Raw genomic sequence first — 18,924 nt, forward strand, 5'->3', positions numbered from 1 at the left:
GTGGCAAGGCAGTTAAGGATGGGGAAAGAAAAAAAAAAAAAACACGGTAAGAGGAGAATCAAAGTGTGTGATGCCCTTGGAGGGCAGAGAATTCTAATTTCTGTATTTTCAGATGCTAGCACAACACCTGACCCATGTTTGCCATAAACACGAATGGAAGAACACACGTTAAGCAACGGGACTGCAGAGAAAGATCTGGGCCAAACTGTTCAAAGAAACCATTTTACAGTGAAACGAAATCTGAGGAATCAGGAGATCTGGTGCAGTCTTTTGACTAACGACCTCTCTTTTCACTCTGGCTTTGCAACTTACCTGCTGTATGGCCTTAACAAATTACTTATACCTCGAATCTCCTCATCTGTGAAACGGGGATAACACCTACCTTACAAAATTAGTGTGAGAAATAGTACCAAGCGATTATCAAAGAGGCTGGCAGTGGGCACACTCAGTAATACGACAGCGCTGCAGCCGCTTAACTTCTCCATTAGGTCTTTTGTCCGTACTTATGACAGGGTAAGAATATATTTTCTCCAACGCTCCAACCGGCACCGAAAAAGGACACTAGGTTTCCAGAGGATGCAAGGCCCCGCCCGGTTCGCGGCACACACTCGGGTCACGGACGCCGACTGCAGTCCCGGAGCCTCCCCACCTGCGTCGCCGAGCCCTGGCGGGCGCAACCGATACCAAACCGTTATAGAGACGGGGCCGAGACAGGCTGGACATGAGGCCCAGCGCCATTTCACTGAAACCCGTTCCACACCACCATGTCTAGAGGGGACGCCTCGGAAAAAAATAGAGAGTACTTTAAAAAAAAAAAGGGGCAAGGAAGCCGGAAGTGACGCACAGCAGCGAGGAACCGGAAATGACCGCATCACGCCGGAAGTTTACCCGTTTCCAGGGCGCCGGTTCCGCTCCCCCCCCACCCCAGCTCCAACCTGGTAGCAGGTGTCGGGACGCTGGAAAGCGACTCGGTGGAGCGGGTGCTCGCCGATGGCGGCCGCCGCCACAGCGAGTCGCGCGGAGTAGCAACCGAAGACGGCGGCCGCCGCACCAGCCAGCGCGGGTGGAGGATAAACGGCCGGCACGGCCGTCGCGGTGATCCGTCCAGGGAAAGAGTGAGCGAGGGCCAGGGCTCTCGTCTTAGCGAAGACAGAGAAAGAATCCGCGAGGAGAGCGACCGCCGCTGCCGGGTACCGACGGGAAGAGGAAGTGAAGACGTCGGCTTCTCCCGCGATGACTCGAGAAGGGTCAGCGAAGACCTGGGCCACGGCCGCAGCGTTTCTGAGGGAAGAGTCAGGGGAGACGGCAGCCACCGTCTCGGCAACTCTTGGGAGAGACTGAGGGGAGGCCTCAGCAACGACGCGAGCTTCAGTGAAGTCGGAAGCCAGCCGACTAGTGACTCCTCGGGATCCATCAGAGACGACCGCGGCCTCCGCCTCAGCGGGACTTGGGAGGAAGTCCGGGAGGTCCGGGGCCTCCGAGCCACCGACTCGGGCGAGAGGGGCAGTGACGACCTTCGCCGCCGCCTCAGTGGCTCTTGGGAGGGCGCGAGTGTGGATGGCTGCCGCAGTCTCAGCAGTTCCTGGGAGGGGGTGAGTGAAGACCGCGGCTACTTGGCCAGCGACTCCTCCGCGGTGAGCGTCAGCGAAGACGCCAGCCACCGCCGCTTCTGGGAGAGGGAAAGTGAGGACGAAGGTTCCCGCTGCCGGGCCTCCTGGGGGAGGACGACGGAGGACGGCGGCCCCGGGCCTAGTGACGACGAGGTAGAGAGCCGCTGCTGCAGTGGCTCGTGGGTGACAGCGAGCGAAGACCGCCGCAGTAGCGGGGGCCTGGACTCGACGCCCCCCCGGAGTTCGAGTCGCCGCACCATGCCCGGGGTGTCCGATTCAGGCCCGTCCACCTCCTCCACGGAGACTGCGACACCGTGTGAGTCGGATCGCTTCGCTGGCCCTTGTCTCTCTGCCACACTCCACTTTTCTCACTCCAGCCCTTTCTTGGCATTTCCCTTTCTCACCTGTCACTCATCTCTTTTCCCTTAATTGACCTATTTACAGTGGGTCCCAAAGCTCATCTGGTCATCTGGCCCCCATCCTTCCTCATTTCAGCTTTCCTTACTCTTTTTTTTTTTTTTTGGCGCCTATCTGCGCCCACTCCTGAGACTTCGTTCCTAGGTGATAGCAACTCTTGTTAAAATTTATGGACCCTTTTAAGTTCTTGGCGTCTCTGCGGCATTTGACTCTGTGTAAATAGTATTTGTTTGTTGTTTAGTCGCTAAGTCATGTCAGACTCTTTGCGACCCCGTGGACTGTAGCCTGCCAGGCTCCTCTGCCCATGGCGCTTCCCAGGTAGGAACTCTGGAGTTGGTAGCCATTTCCTTCTCCAGGGGATCTTCCCGAAGCAGGTTATTGAACTCGCGTCTCCTGCATTGGCCAGGCGGGTTCTTTATCTCTGAGCCACCATGGAAGCCCTGGAGATATTAGACTCACCTAATTTTCTTCCTTCCACTTTCCCGACTCTCCCTGTCTGTCTGTCTAGCTAGCTATCCACCCATCCATCCTTCCATCCTGACTTTTCTTCTATCCTCTCCTTAAATGTTGCTTTTTTTTTTTTTTCTTGGATAGTGCCATCACTGATGCTTTTTTCCTTGTTATGTACTGTGACTTCAGCCCTACTGAGGACCTCTGAATCTGTTATTCATTCAGTCATCCAGTAAATATTTATTGAGTGTCTACTATGTGCTTTTTCTTAAGGATATGTGAGCAAGGAAGACAAACACATTCCTTCCTCCTACTGGGGAAGATAAATACTGAGCAAGTAATTACTAGTGTGATGAATGTTATAAGGAAGAGTAGAGGGCCCCTGGCTCCAGTGTGGGGTGAGGTTGGGGATCAGAGAAAGCTGCCTACTACTGAGACACAGTTAACCCTGAGAGCTCAGCTCAAGACCTCGCCTTGGAGCTGCAGACTTCCATGTACAGCTCCCATGTGGAACTCTTCCTTGGGCGCCTCAAGATCAACACTTTCAAAATATGATTTTATATCATTATGTCCTCCCTGTCCTTTAGCGTTGTTTGTCTCTATTAGTGTATAGTGGCACTATACCACTTGTGTAACTTAGTCACTCACCTTGGAGTTGTCCTGTTATTTTTCCCATATTTCATGCACCAAATCCCTTCAAGTTATTTCATCCTGTTTGCGTAATATATGTTGAATCTGTTTCCTTTTCTGTTCCTACTGCCATTCTCTTAGTTGAGGGTCTCAACCTCTCTGGTGGAGACTCTTCCCACATGGTCTCCTTGAGTCTCTACTCTTGCCCTTTTGCTCCCCAGTCCATTAATTCCCCTCACTGCAGCCAGCGTTACACATCTGATTATTCTTATTCCTCTATTTAAAATCCTTTAATGATTCCCCACTATCTGTTCAAGTCCAACAAGTTCAGCACAGCCTGCCTCTTGTCTAATTCTAGCCTCTTTTCCTTTCAACCTTATGCTTCCACAGTAGGGTGGGTATTTTTATAGTTTCTTGAACTGTCCAGGATGCCTTTCCCTGCATGCATTTCACCTGGCAAAGTCCTGCTAACCCTTGAAGATTCATCTCAGGTGTTACCTCTTCTAGGAACCCTTTTCTGCTCTCCTTCCCTCCTACCCTAGCTGAGCTAGAAGTCTTTTGCTTCCGTAAGTTCTTAGGAATATTTCTGTTGTTGCTCTTACTACATTGTTTTGTAATTTGCATTTGTAGATCTCTGTGAGTTCCTTGAGGATAGAGACCATGTCTTTTTAATCTTTTTATACTTATGATAGATACCAGATTAATGTTGAGTGGATGAATGAATAAACTGGAATGGCATGTGGTGAGAAAAAAGGTTGTGAAATTAGATGGAGGCAAGTTATGGGAGGGCTTCTCAGGTGATGCTAGTGGTAAAGAACCTACCTGCCAATGCAGGAGACATAATGAGACACGGGTTGGATCCCTGAGACACGGGAAGATCCCCTGCAGGAGGGCATGAAAACCTGCTCCAGTATTCTTGCCTGGATAATCCCATGGACAGAGGAGCCTGGAGGGCTACAGCCACAGAGTCACAAAGTCAGACACAACTGAAGCATTTTAGCACTCGGTAAGTTATGGGAGGACATAGACCGTCATACTGAGAGTCTCTAGATGAGCCTTGGATAACCAGAAGCAGTTTGGAGTGTGGAGGCATGAAGTGATAAGATAGCTCCATGCGTCCTTGGATTAGAGTGTTCCTGTATAAAATGGATTAAAATGGGTAGAATGTCATTTGTAGATCTTGCAGTACTTGTTTAAAGGAGAATAATGGAGATTTCGCTGGTGATCCGGTGGTTAAGACTCTGCACTTTCACTCCAGGGGGTGTGAATTCAGTCCCTGGTCAGGGAACTAAGGCCCCACTGCTCATCTGGAGAACCAAATACTGCCGGGGTTCAGCCTCGGCAGGATCCAGGGGGTACCCTCAGGATGAATGGCATCGGCGAGAGATAGAAGGCACGTGAGACCAGCCTTCATAGGGCCAAGTCTGCGAGGGGGAGAGAGAGAAAGAGAGAGAGAGAGAATGACCAGACAGGGGTGTTTGCAGGGTCTGGCAGAGTTTGGCAATGCTTTATTTTTTACCGTGGCTTTTATACCCTAAAGTAGTACATTTCTAAGGGGAAGATAGTTTAACATTACATCAGCTTGTTCTTCAAGAAACCAGGGTGTTTTCTGCATACTTCTTTGTTTATGAGGGTCTTGTACATTATCTTCTGGCCTTGGGGCCTATTGACATTTTATGACCTAGGTGAATGCAAAGCTGTTTTCCGTAATCTATTCTTTAATGAACACAAAGGTCAGTCCTTTTGCAGAAGTTATCAGTTAAATTTATCTAAAAGGTTTACCACACAAAGACTCTGCAGCTCCAGTGAGGCAGCCCCTGTTTAGCATTCCTGGTTAAAATTAACAGGTTTACACTCTTATTTTTCTAAATCTTTAACTATAACCACTTTTAGAATAATACTTTTATTTTCTCTAATAGGGCTTCCTCACCCTCTAAGGGCTCTGTGTCTATTAGGGCCTTTATGTGATCAGGTTCTTTATGCTGTTTTATGATTAGGGTATTATAAGCAATCATGCCTATTAGTACCAAGGGCATAAACGCATTAGGAGTTTAAATTAAAACACTCCTTTCACCCTGGATAATCTCATAAAATACCTCCACTTGGGAAACTTATTGATTAAAGTTCTAAATTGATTCTTATTAGGAAAGAGATCAGGGAAGGCCTTCTGCCTGTGTCACAGAAATTAGGGAGTAGTCTATTGAAGCAAGCATCAGAAGAACAGATACCATCTTTAAGGTGAGCGCCGGGGGCAGCTTTGGGGCAGCTTTTCGGAATCCCTGAAAACCTGATCCACCTTGCCCGTCAGGTTTTCTCCCCATGACCTTGTCATGGGTGGGATCTCGTGTGCTGGCTTCCGGCAAAATACAAACCCTTATGCCAAAGTTTAAAAAAAATAAAGGAGAATAATGAAGGTCTGACCTAGGGGGATTAACATCATTAAATATTTACCAAGTAGTTTGGTTTTTTGTGGGGTGCCTCCTTATTCCCTTTCCCAGATACATATATCTCAGTTGTTCTTCAGAGACTTGCTCCGCTGTTTCCTCCTCTTCCTCCTTTATTTCACCTGTACTCTTAGGATGTTACTGTCAGGTTTTTTATTGTGTCCAATTTATCCCAATAGTTTTAAAAGCGTCTGTGGAAAGAAAATGTCTAAAATCCATGTCTGTTCATTGTCTTATCATAGTGCCTGGCATATGGTAGATGCTCAGAAAGGATTTTTGAGTAAAATGCATAGCATTTTGCTAACAGTTGGTATAAGAAATGATTTCAGCTGTCAACTGATTTGAACTATTTACTTTCTTCTCCAACTACTGTCTGTTCATGCTTAGATACTTTTGGTGCTTCTGGTTCACAATGCACATTAAGATATTTCATGGAACAGTAGGGCTGACAATGCAGTCTTGATGTTTGGAACATAAAATTATAAAATACGTCACTTCGTGTATGAAGTAAAAGTTGTGACTTGCCATCCCTTTCTTAGTGTAGGATATATGAGAAAGATATGAAAAACATTGACAAGATGTATCTGCCCCTGTGAGATGAGGTTAAGTCTTTTCCACTGGAGAGGAGGCCTTTGTTACAGAGAATAGCTGGGCAGGTTTCCAGATGGTCACCTCTCTCCTGTCTCTACCAAAGACATGAAGCGAGTTTTTTTTTTGGTTTGTTTTTCACAGTAATAACCTGGTGGAGTTTTGAAGGTAAAATCTTTGAAAATGAGGGGCCTCGTAAGACTATGACCCTGAGGAGTTTCTCACTCTTAGGCTAGTACATACCCAGCCCCCAGCAGTTTGTCAAAATTACCACTCCGAGTGCTTCAGGAAGTTTGTGGTTCCAGTGGCTTCTGCTCCAGGTGAGCTGAACTTGACCACGTTTTTCTTGACCTTTCTCTCCAAATTTAGGGTGGCTGTTTGCCCTGAGACCTGACTTCTGATAAGTCTAAGAAAAGTTGTTGATTTTCAGTTTGTTCAGCTTTTTTCCTGTATGAATGTAGGTGACGACTTCTGTGCTCTTTACATATTAGAGCCGAAAGTGAAGTCTGAAAGTGAAATAACATCTTAATCAAGATGTTATTCATGAGTATCTTTGTAGTGAAAGCTGAAAGTGAAATAACATCTTAATCAAGATGTTATTCATGAGTATCTTTGCAGTAAATTATTTGGAAAGCCAAAGTGACTTTGTACTTTCGTTTCAATTGTTGCTTTAGTCTTTTTTGATCTTAAATTTATTTTTTAATTGGAGGATAATTGCTTTACAATGTTGTGCTGGTTTCTGCTGTACAACGATGCGAATGAGTCAGACTTCTATTTATATATATACCCCTGCCTGTTAAACCTCCCTCCCTGCTCCAGGTCGGCACAAAACGCCAAGCTGGGTTCCCTGTGTTATATAGCAGCTTTCCACTAGTTACCTACTCTACGCATGATAGATTATATATGTCAATGCTTTAGTCTTTTTTTAGGTTTGCAGTATATTTTAAGCAATTTGGTTTTTCAATAGGTGCCAGGAAGAAAGTGCATTTTGGTAGCATACACGATGCAGTACGTGCCGGAGATGTAAAGCAACTTTCAGAAATAGTACAACGTGGTGCCAGCATTAACGAAGTTGATATTCTCCATAAATTTACCCCTTTACATTGGGCAGCACACTCTGGCAGTTTGGAGGTAAGAAACTATAAATTATTAAACTGGGTAAGTTTGGAGCTGTTGGCGGCTTTGTAAATTTAGTATACAGGACTGAGGCCTTATGCTGGGCACCACAAATGTTTTTCTTTTTTTAAATTTTATTGAAGCATAGTTGATTTACAGTGTTAATTTCTGCTGCTTAGCAGAGTGATTCAGTTACACATATATATACAAATGTTTTTCTTTTCAATTCATTGTAACATTTGGGTGTTCTTTTTAGCTTTGTAATAAATTGTATCCAAAACTTAGTGGCATAAAATAAGCATTTATTTATGCTTAGGAGTGAAGCAGGAATTTGGATGTTAGGGACACCTTTTCTCTGCTCTGTGATGTTGGGGGGCTCCAGTGAGAGGATTTAAAAACTAGGGCTGGAATCTTCCGAAGGCTTGATCACACAGACATCTGGTAGTAGAGGCTGGCTGTGGGGCCTGGCCATCTGGATTCCTCTCCACCCAGGCCTTTTTGTGAGGTCGCCACATGTGGACTAGGTTGTGATTCCTTTCAGTGTGGTGGCTGGATTCCAAAAGCAGCGTAGAGGGTGGCTTGCAGAGGATAACATAATGCATACGTAGCTCCATCAAATCCTGATATTTTTGCCGTAATTGCTTCAGATTTTTGGAAAAGAAATGGAATATCACAGATGCATTGAAAGTCCCTGAGTGCCCCTCCCAGGTGTCTTTTCTCTTCTTCCAATTCCAGAGATAACTGTTGCTCTGAATTTGGTGTTTATTACCACCATCTATGTTTTATGCTGTTATTACATATGATTAGATCATGGTTTTAAATGACGTTTTATATTTAAATGACGTCATATTATTTGGACCATTCTGCAGCTTGCTTTTTTCTTTTTGTTCAACAATGTATTTTTGACTTAACGATTTCGTTACATATATGTACTCTGCTGCTGCTGCTAAATTGCTTCAGTCGTGTCCGACTCTGACCCCATAGACGGCAGCCCACCAGGCTCCCCTGTCCCTGGGATTCTCCAGGCAAGAATACTGGAGTGGGTTGCCATGTCCTTCTCCCTATATGTACTCTAGTTCATTTCTTTTTTTTTTTTCCTTTTCTAGTTCATTTCTTTCAGCCATGTGGTAGTAGTCTATTCTTAGGTAAATATCGGAATTTATTCATTTTTTGATTGATGGATATTTCATTGGTTCTAGGTTTTCAGTAGTACAAGCCGTGCTTAGTGAATATTTTAATGCATAAATTCCTTTTTTTATTGATTTATTTTATCGAAGTTTAGGTGATTTGCAATGTATTCACTTCTGCTGTACAACAGTGATTCAGTTACGCATGTCTATATACATTCTTTTCCATTATGGTTTATCACAGGATATTGCACAGGTCCCCTGTGCTATACAGTAGGACCTTGTTGTTTATTCATTCTAAGTGTGATAGTCTGCAGAGTTAGTCCCCAGCTCCCAGTCCTTCCCCCACCCCACCCTTCTTGGCAGCAGTAAGTCTGTTCTCTGTGTCTGTGCGTCTGTGTCTGTTTCACATGCTGTGTGCTTAGTCGCTCAGTCGCGTCTGACTCTTTGTGACCCTGTGGACTGTAGCCCACCGGGTTCTCTGTCCTTGGGATTCTCCAGGCAAGAGTACTGGAGTGGGTTGCCATGCCCTCCTCCAGGGGACGTCCCCAACCCCGGAATTGAACCCAGATCTCCCACATTGCAGGTGGATTCTATTTCATAGATAAGTTTATTATGCACAACTTTTTATTTTTGGGCTGTGTACAAAGCCAACTGGAATTTTTCTCATGATTCTCATGATTTTGTGTGGGGAGCTTATTTTAGCTATTACATTTCCCTATATCCTGTAGGCTGCACTATGCATTTCTCTTTTTCCCCCTGCCACAGAGTCTGCTTTCTATGAATATGGAGTCTCTGTGTGATTTCCTGTTTGTTTGGGCTTTTCTGCTTCTTGGAACCAAATCTGGTCCAAAGAATCTGTCTCCACCAGTTTGTGTGCCCCACTTGAACTGTGGAGATGTCTCCTTTGCCCTTTTAGTGGCTCCCTCTCACCTGGGAGGAATGTGCCTGATGGGTGTTTCTGTGCCTGCAGCCCTGAGTGGGGATTTTCTCTGCTGTTTGCTCCCACATCCCTGATTGATCTACACTTTGGCAGCTTTCCTGTCTGTTTTGTGGTTTCAGATGTCTCTTAGCTTCATCAACAATGGGATTTTCCTGCCTTTTTTAAAAAAATGATTTTGAAGAGGAGAGGAAGTACTGATTTTAGTTTCCCAAATTAGTGGTTTTCCTTATGTCCTGCCAATGGACTTCTATGTTACACTCTGTCTCCAGGCCATTTTTAGACTTCCTTGTCTTAATCGCTCCTATATAACAATTCACAGAATTGTTTCCTCTCCAGAATTTGAATTCTGGTTTCTGCATACAGTGCTTATCAGCAGCTCATGCATACCTGACTGGCATCTCATATTCAGTTGGTCTAAAACTAAACCATTATTCTTTTCACTCCCTTCCTTAGCTTTCCAGGCTAATGTCCTTTGCATCATTATTGAGTTGTCTCAGGGTTTTCCAGAAGCAAACTGCAGTATCAGCATTTGTCTGTATGAAGTGCTTCATGGTGCATATTAATGTAGTGAGAAGTGATCATGAAGTTTGTTGATTGTCTTCCATCTCTGACTCTCAGAATTGTCCTCTCCACCTTCACAGCCTTAGAGCTACTTGATTTCCTTCTTTCTTGGATCATCTACCTCTAGTTAAAACTGACACACAAGATTACTGTTCTGAAACAAAAGCAGTAACCCTTCCTTAAAGAAAGTGAGTGTGGAAGTGGTAGTCACTCAGTCATGTCTGACTCTTTTTGACTCCGTGGACTGTAGCCTACCAGGCTCTTCTGTCCATGGAATTCTCCAGACAAGAATACTGGAGTGGGTTGCCATTTCCTTCTCCAGAAAACCTTCCTTAAGTCTGTGTAGTGACTCTATACTCTCTAGGATAAAGTTTGAGCTGTTTAGTACGGTAGACTACCTCTCCAACCTCAGCTCCTGTCAGACTTGTTTCATGCTCCAGTGCAGGTGACTGTCATTTCCCAAACTAGTCTACTGTTTCCTATTATTGTAGCTATTTCATTTGCCTGGTCTCACCTCTTCCCAGTTGAAATCCAGCTCAAATAGCATCTACTTGGCAGAGCCTTCTGTGTTTACCCCCTCAGTATCATCCAACTAGCAACTTTTCCCTCAATTTTATACACATTTGAAAAATTCTGTTTATCACATTGAATTGTATTCTCTGTTAGATTTTGAGCTCTTTGAAGGTAGCTTTTTTTCATTTGAGTTTTATTTATCTTTTTTCCTCAGCATCTAGTATAGTTTCTGGCATGTTGGAGTCACATTGTGGATTTCCAATAAATGTTTGTCATATTGCTGTGTTTGTTGAATTAAATTTATATTTTTAGTATCTAGCACAGTGTATAGCAGTTGTTCAAGAAATGTTTGTTGAATTTTAATCAAATTGAATCTAAATAAAGAAGTTTTGGTGCATTTCTCTGTTGCCATTTAAGATCATCTACTTCTCTACTTTATTTTTTTTTCCCATTTATTTTTATTAGTTGGAGGCTAATTACTTTACACTACTTCTCTACTTTAGTGTTGCACTAATACCTTTACATTTTGTTATCCTTTTTGAGATTTCTTAAGACTTGTGGGACTTAACGTTGGTAGTATAAAATGACAGCTAAATTAATGACTGGTGAAAACTGTGCTTTATTAGACTTCATTTTTTTTTCTTCTATCAGATGAAAGCAGCTTTTGAGCCCCTGTAGTTCAGTTCAGATGCTCAGTCGTGTCTGACTCTGTGTGACCCCATGGATTGCAGCCCGCCAGGCTTCCCTGTCCATCACCAACTCCCGGAGCTTACTCAAACTCATGTCCATTGAGTCAGTGATGCCATCCAACCAGCTCATCCCTCTGTCGTCCTCTTCTGCTCCCGCCTTCAGTCTTTGCCAGCATCAGGGTCTTTTGAAATGAATCAGCTCTTCACATCAGGTGGCCAAAGTATTGGAGTTTCAGCTGCAGCATCAGTCCTTCCAATGAATATTCAGGACTGATTTCCTTTAGGATGGACTGGCTGGATCTCCTTGGGACCCAAGGAACTCTCAAGAGTCTTCTCCAACACCACAGTTTGAAAGCATCAGTTCTTCGGCACTCAGCTTTCTTTAAAAGGTCCAACTCTCACATCCATACATGACTACTGGAAAAACCATGGCCTTGACTACATGGACCTTTGTTGGCAAAGTAATGTCTCTGCTTTTTAATACACTGTCTAGGTTGGTCATAGGTTTTCTTCCAAGGAGCCAAGTGTCTTTTAATTTCATGGCTGCAGTCACCATCTGCAGTGATTTTGGAGCCCAAGAAAATAAAGCCTATCACTGTTTCCACTGTTTCTCCATCTATTTGCCATGAAGTGTTGGGACTGGATGCCATGATCTTAGTTTTCTGAATGCTGAGTTTTAAACAAGTTTTTTCACTCTCCTCTTTCACTTTCATCAAGAGACTCTTTAGTTCTTCTTCATTTTCTGCCATAAAGTAAACTTTTATTTCAGATATATTTTGCACCTTCAGAATTTTCTTTTTTCATAAAAAATTCTCTTTTTCTATTTGATGAATCATTGTTGTCATCATGCTTTTAATTCATTAAACATAAATTCTTTAAAAAATAATTTCTTTTCATTCTCTGAAGCTGTTTATTATAGGTTTGAAGTCTAAGTTGAGCATCTGTATCCTCTCAGAGATAGTTTCTATTGACCTCATTTTCCTGTGTGTATATTACACATTTTTGTTTTTTAATTAGGTCCCATTTGTTTATTTTTGCTCTTATTTCTATTCCCTTGGGAGACTGACCTATGATAAGAAAACATTGGTACGACTGATGTCATAGAATGTTTTACCTGTGTTCTCTTCTAGCAGTTTTATGGTGTCATATCTTATTTTTTTAAGTCTTTAAGTCGTTTTGAGTTTATTTTTGCATATGGTGTGAGAGTGTGTTCTGACTTCATTGATTTAATGAGGCTGTCATACTTTCAACATCCCTTGTTGAAGAGATTGCCTTTTCCTCACTGCACATTCTGGATGTTTAGGATTGTATATTGTAGCACCTCTGGATTCAGATCCTACTTCCTCTGTCCCTCTTCCCTGGGGTGCTTGTTCTGTGTTTGTGTGTTGGTTTGCTTGGACTAATTTTGTGGAATCTTGTTTCCCTCACAGTGTGTGTCCACTGTTCATTTGTTTTTTTTTTTAATTCTTTTTAAATATTTATTTATTTAGTTTGGCTGCGTGGCTTGAGGGATCTTAATAAGTAGTTTTCCAACTGGAGATTGAATTTGTGCCCCTGCAGTGAAAGAGCTAAATCCTAACCAGTGGATCACCAGGGAATTTCCCTCTTATTTTTATTTTTAAGTCTGGCTTCATAGGGGTCACTCCTGGGACAGCATACCTTAGTGGTCAGCCAGTGATTAATCAGAGGCTGCGCTTAAATACCTTGAGCCACTAAGGTGACCATCTTGCTAATGATTCTATGGATGGCTTGGGGAATGTGTTCAAAGTCCAAGCGGTTTATAAGTCAGCTTGGCTTTTTTTTTTTCCCCATGTGTTTTCAGGCCTTAGCCAGGAATGTCTAGCCAGCTTGGGACTTCTTCAGTCTTTCCTGGGTATGAACGATGTTGTACATGTACCCAGCTTTGTAGACCAGAAAGGATAAGTGGAATCTTAGCAAGGCCCACTTAGGTTGTCTCATTTCTTGAATTTTTCTGTTAATTTTCTAGGAGGGTTTTAGTTTTGTGTTTGCCCCAATCAGTATCATGACTGGTTCTGATGTTGGCTTTCCTAGATTGTTGCCGCTGAGGAGTAGATTTGTTTTTAAAATGTGCCTGGGTATGGACTTCTCAGTCTCTTTAGCAGGGCAGTGGAACTGTCCACCTGGGTAGAACTTGTGTGTCATGAAGCTGGGGCTAAGGATGCTTGTAGTCCCAGGCTAATATGTTACCACAGGCTCCTCCTGTTCTTAGAATCTGCAGATATTTCTGGATACATGCTTCTCGTTTCATTATAAGCCTTGCAGAATCTTTAAATTTCTTTTTTTTGGCCATGGCTGCTTGGCATGCATAATCTTAGTTCCCCGGCCAGGGATCAAACCCATGTCCACTGTGGTGGAAGTGCAGAGTCCTAACCACTGCCAAATGGTTGTTTTTGACAGTTTTGTCTGGCTTTGTCATTGCTTCTTGGGGAGGATTTACGAAGCTCCTCATTTAGTCATTTCTGAAGTCCTGCTGATTGGTCAGTTGATTATTGACAGAGATGCAAATATAGTCCAGTGGAAAACAGATAGTATTTTTATTAAATGGTGTTGGCACAACTGGACAGTCATATGCAAGAAAGTGAACCTTAGTTCATATTTGGTACTATATATGAAAATGTACTGAAAACAGATCATAAAGAAACGTGAAACTTAACCTTAATAAAACTTCTAGATGAAAACATAGGAAATTTTTGCAAATCATAAATATGACTAAGAACTTGTACCCAGAATGTATGACACTCACAATTCAGTAGTAATAAAATAAAAAACCCAATTAAAAATGGGCAAATGGTTTCAATAGACACTTTCTCAAAGAGTATATATAACTGGTAATGAGCACATGAAAAAAGTGTTCAACATCATTAAAATACTAATTAAAACCACAATTAGATGCAACTACACACCTATTAGAATGGCAAAACAAAAAGAAAAACATAACCCAGAAAAATGATAATAACAAATATGGACAGGGATATGGAGCAACTAGAAGTCTCATACACTGCTGGTAGAAGTGTAAACTGATATAGCCGCTTTGGAGAACAGTTTAGCAGTTTCTTGTAAAGTGAAACATACTTATCTGTGTCCTAGCAGTCCCACTTGTACATATTTACCCAGGATAGAGACCTTGTACATCAGTGTTTACAGTGGTTTTATTCTGCACTACCTATGCAGTGTTAGCATACAGTCATCTCCATAAATATTTGTTGAGTAAAAACGAATGACTTACTGAGATTATTAGTGAGGTAGAGCACCCCCTTCATATTTTATCAGCCATTAATCTCCATGATAGACAGATGATACCTAAGTTACTGCCCTTTTCAGAAAATGATATATCATAATGACTGATGTGACAGTGTATCTGAATGATACAAGAAAGAAACTTTTTGAAGGTAGACGACAAAGTTGAAAATATATATAGACTGTAACACCGTATGTGGCACAGACCTCTAGTACTGTATTTGTTGAGATTTAAGTTAATTTTAAAAAATCTTAATATTTATTTGGTTCCTTCCCTTTGTTTAATGTGCTACTTATTTTCTTTTGTTGTTCAGTCACTAACTCATGTCCACTCACTAACTCATGTCACAACCCTTTGTGATCTCATGGACTGCAGCAAGCCAGGCTTTCCTGTCTTTCACTATCTCCTAGAGTTTGCTCATATTCATGTCCATTGAATTGGTGATGCTGTCTAACCATCTCATCCTCTGTTGTCCCCTTCTCCTGCCTTCAATCTTTCCCAGCATCAGGGTCTTTTCAAATGAGTCAGTTCTTCCATCAGGTGGCCAAAGTATTGGAGTTTCAGCTTCAGAATCAGTCCTTCCAATGAATATTCAGGACTGATTTCCTTTAGGATGGACTGGTTGGATCTTGCAGTTCAAGAGACTCTGAGGAGTCTTCTCCAACACCACAGTTTGAAAGCATCAGTTCTTCAGCACTCAGCTTTCTTGATAGTCCAACTCTCACAGCCATACATGACTACTGGAAAAACCATAGCTTTGACTAGACAGGCCTTTGTTGGCAGAGTAATGTCTCTGCTTTTTAATATGCTGTCTAGGTTGGTCATAACTTTTCTTCCAAGAAGCAAGTGTCTTTTAATTTCGTGGCTGCAGTCACCATCTGCAGTGATTTTGGAGCCCAGAAAAATAAAATCAGCCACTGTTTCCACTGTTTCCCCATATATTTCCCATGAAGTGATGGGACCAGATGCCATGATCTTAGTTTTCTGAATGTTGAGCTTTAAGCCAACTTTTTCACTCTCCTCTTTCACTTTCATCAGGAGGCTCTTTAGTTCTTCTTCACTTTCTGCCATAAGGCTGGTGTCATCTGCATATCTGAGGTTATTGATATTTTTCCTGGCAGTCTTGATTCCAGCTTGTGCTTCCTCCAGCCCGGCATTTCTCATGGTGTACTCTGCATATAAGTTAAATAAGCAGGGTGACAATATACAGCCTTGACGTACTCCTTTCCCGATTTGGAAACAGTCTGTTGTTCCATGTCCATTTCTGACTGTTGCTTCCTGACCTGCATACAGATTTCTCAGGAGGCAGGTCAGGTGGTCTGGTATTCCCATCTCTTTAAGAATTTTCCAGTTTGTCGTGATCCACACAGTCAAAGGATTTGGCGTAGTTAATAAAGCAGAAGTAGATGTTTTTCTGGAACTTTCTTGCTTTTTTGATGATCCAACGGATGTTGGCAGTTTGATCTCTGTTTCCTCTGCCTTTTCTAAAACCAGCTTGTACATCTGGAATTTTTTGTTCCCTTCTGCTGAAGCCTGTCATGAAGGATTTTAAGCTACTAGCACGTGAAGAGAGCTCAATTTTTGTACAATAGTTTGAACATTCTTTGGCATTTCTCTTTTTTGGAATTGGAATGACAACTAACCTTTTCCAATCCTATGGTCACTGCTGAGTTTTCCAAATATGCTGATATATTGAGTGCAGCACTTCAACAGCGTCATCTTTTAAAATTTGAAATAGCTCAACTGAAATTCCATCACCTCCACTAGCTTTGTTTGTAATATTGCTTCCTAAGACCCACTTGACTTCACATTCCAGGATATCTGGCTCTAGGTGAGTGACTACACTATTGTGGTTTTCTGGGTTTAAGGCGTTTTTTGTAGTTCTGTGTATTCTTGACACCTCTTCTTAATTATCATTTCTGTCATTTATCGTGCCTATCCTTGCATGAAGTGTTTCCTTGATAGCTCCAATTTTCTTGAAGAGATCTCTAATCTTCCCTGTTCTTTTGTTTTCCTCTGTTTCTTTGCATTATTCATCTTAAGAAGGCCTTCTTATCTCTCCTTACTATTCTCTGCAACTCTGCATGCAGTTGGGTATATCTTTCCCTTTCTCCCTTGCCTGTCCCTTTCTCTTCTTTTTTCAGCTGTTTGTAAACCCTTCTCAGACAATCAGTTTGCCTTCTTGCATTTCTAATTCTTTTGGGTGGTGTCACTGCCTTCTCAGAATAACAGTGTTTGCTCTGATACAGAATTTTCTGGATCCATTTCAAAATCTGTGGTAGAGGTTGTAAATTGGCAGCTGTTGAATGAATTTAACCACAGATATGTTTTGTTGGGCTTGTAAAGTATTGGTCAAACATAAGATTTGGACCAGCATTTCATTCAGTGCAAAAACTGGCTGGGATAAAGTAGAATTTCACCTTATGGATAAGGAAGGTGGTCTCCAGTTTTCCTCATCTCTTACCACTCCGTACTGTTTACCCAACAATAAGGCCAAATGTGGGCTATCACATCATTGTGATTGTGATTTTGTTTTTCTTATACCTGCGCCCTCATTCACTAGTGATGCTTCTCAGGCTGTAGTATTTTATGATGATAGACTAACTTGAAAGATATAAAAATGTCAAATACCTGCTAACATGGTTAACATGGTTGTTTTCTTAATGTAGTGTCTTCATTGGCTTCTCTGGCATGGAGCTGATATCTCACAAGTAACCGTGCGAGGCTGGACAGCAGCTCACATATCTGCTATCAGGGGACAGGATGCTTGCATGCAGGTAATAATAACTTGGTTACTTTTTAGGTTTTTCTTATAATTTTATTAATTTATTTATGGCTGTCCTGGGTCTTCATTGCTATATGTGCTTTTCTCTCGTAGGGAGTGGGGGCTACTCTCTGGTTGCAATGTGTAGACTTCTCATTGACATGGCCTCTCTTGTTGGGGAGCACAGGCTCTAGGGTGCCCAGGCTTCGGCAGTTGGGGCTCCTGGGCTCTAGAGCACAGGCTTAGTAGTTGTGGTTCATGGGCTTAGTTGCTCCATGACACGAGGGATCTTCCTGGATCAGGGATTGAACCCATGTGTCCTGCACTGGCAGGCAGATTCTTTACCACTGAGCCACCAGGGAAACTCTTGGTTACTTTTTAAAAAAGTCAATGCATTTAACTGCTTTAGAAATAACTTCCCTAGTGACTCAGTGGTAAAGAATCCACCAGCTAATACAGGATATGCAGGTTCGATCCCTGGGTTAAGACAATCCTCTGGAGAAAGAAATAGCAGCCGACTCCAGTGTTCTTACCTGGGAAATTCCATGGACAGAGGAGCTTGGCGGGCTGTAGTTCATGGGGTCTCAAAGAGTCTGACAGGACTGAGCAATTAAACAACAACAAAACAAATCACTCAAACAGATTGTGTAAGATCCGAAATTATTTTATCTCTGAAGTAGTTGGCTCTCTGTTTGGGTTGTTTTAAGGGCTGTTACAGTCATGTCCAGATTACCATGCCTAAAATTCCTCATTTAATGTATTTCCTCGGCTAGAGTTACACATTAATATGTGTCAGGATCTAGTTTGTTAGAGTAAGTAGATTGAATAAATGTAGTGAAATGGATTGAAACTTGGAGGAAGACAAAATCGTATAAGCAAACAGTTCCTACCTGTAAGAAGCCTGAGATTTTATTTGCAATGACAGGACCTTTACTCAGTGAGTTACAAAACAGTACACATCATAGTCTATGAGTAAGATTCTCATGAAAGTATAGATGAAAAGAACTGTAGAACTTGAGATAGAGGGATCATAAATGGAGGGAATGAAACTTCCAAATGAAACTTCAGCTAATCCTAAAAGAATGGGTTGATTTTAAGAAGATAAGTTGTGAGGAAGCATTGTAGGTAGGGAATGTGTCAGGAGAAAATAAAAATAATGATTAAATTTATCAAACACTTTTTGTCAGTCACAGTCTCCCATGCATCGCTTCATTTAATACAATGGTGTTTTGAGTTTCCTTTCATGTAGATTAGGAAACATTCCGAGTTAACTATGCTGCCTATGTTAGTGACAGAGCCGAAGTTTGAATTCAGACTTTGTCCTGTTAACATCTATGCTATAATTCTGTGTGAAATCTTTGAATTGGAAAAGTGTGGTGTGTTCAAGGAATATACTGTTGTATGAGTTTGACTGAGTGTAGATGGTTTGTTAGGTGAACTGTTGTGAACTAAGTTTAGATAAGCCAGATTTGTAAAATGTCTTAGTAATAAAATAAAGATTCATTTGTATGGGAAAGAGACTTTTATATGTGCATATATATATATGCACACATCTATACACACACACATGGACATTAACAGGAGAATGTAGTATTGAAAACAGTATTTTAGGAAGTTATTTTAGCATGATGCATCCAGGATTATCTAGAATGAATAGAGTTTGGAAGCAAGAAAATCAGAGACTTTTGGTATAATCATTAACCATAGAGGATAAGATTAGTTGGTTGCAATGAGAAACAAAGAAAATTATTTAAAACATCTTACAAAGCAAGCACTGCCAAAGTGTAGTGAGACTGTAAGGTTCTGAGTCAGA

General features: G+C 42.1%; 1 protein-coding gene across 1 annotated transcript in view; it reads left to right on the forward strand.

The window, feature by feature from the left end:
• Positions 1-872: 872 nt before the first annotated feature.
• Positions 873-18,924, forward strand: part of ANKRD42 (ankyrin repeat domain 42) — a gene marked incomplete at its 5' end in the record, with an annotated part of 64,417 nt that continues 46,365 nt past the window's right edge. Inside the window, 3 exons of the mRNA XM_061159727.1 lie at positions 873-1,926; positions 7,107-7,270; positions 17,017-17,124. Of these exons, the coding sequence (XP_061015710.1) occupies positions 873-1,926; positions 7,107-7,270; positions 17,017-17,124 (1,326 nt within the window). The remainder of the gene's footprint in view (positions 1,927-7,106; positions 7,271-17,016; positions 17,125-18,924) is intronic.

This window comes from Dama dama, chromosome 2, assembly GCF_033118175.1.
Source record: "Dama dama isolate Ldn47 chromosome 2, ASM3311817v1, whole genome shotgun sequence".
Taxonomy (NCBI): domain Eukaryota; kingdom Metazoa; phylum Chordata; class Mammalia; order Artiodactyla; family Cervidae; genus Dama; species Dama dama.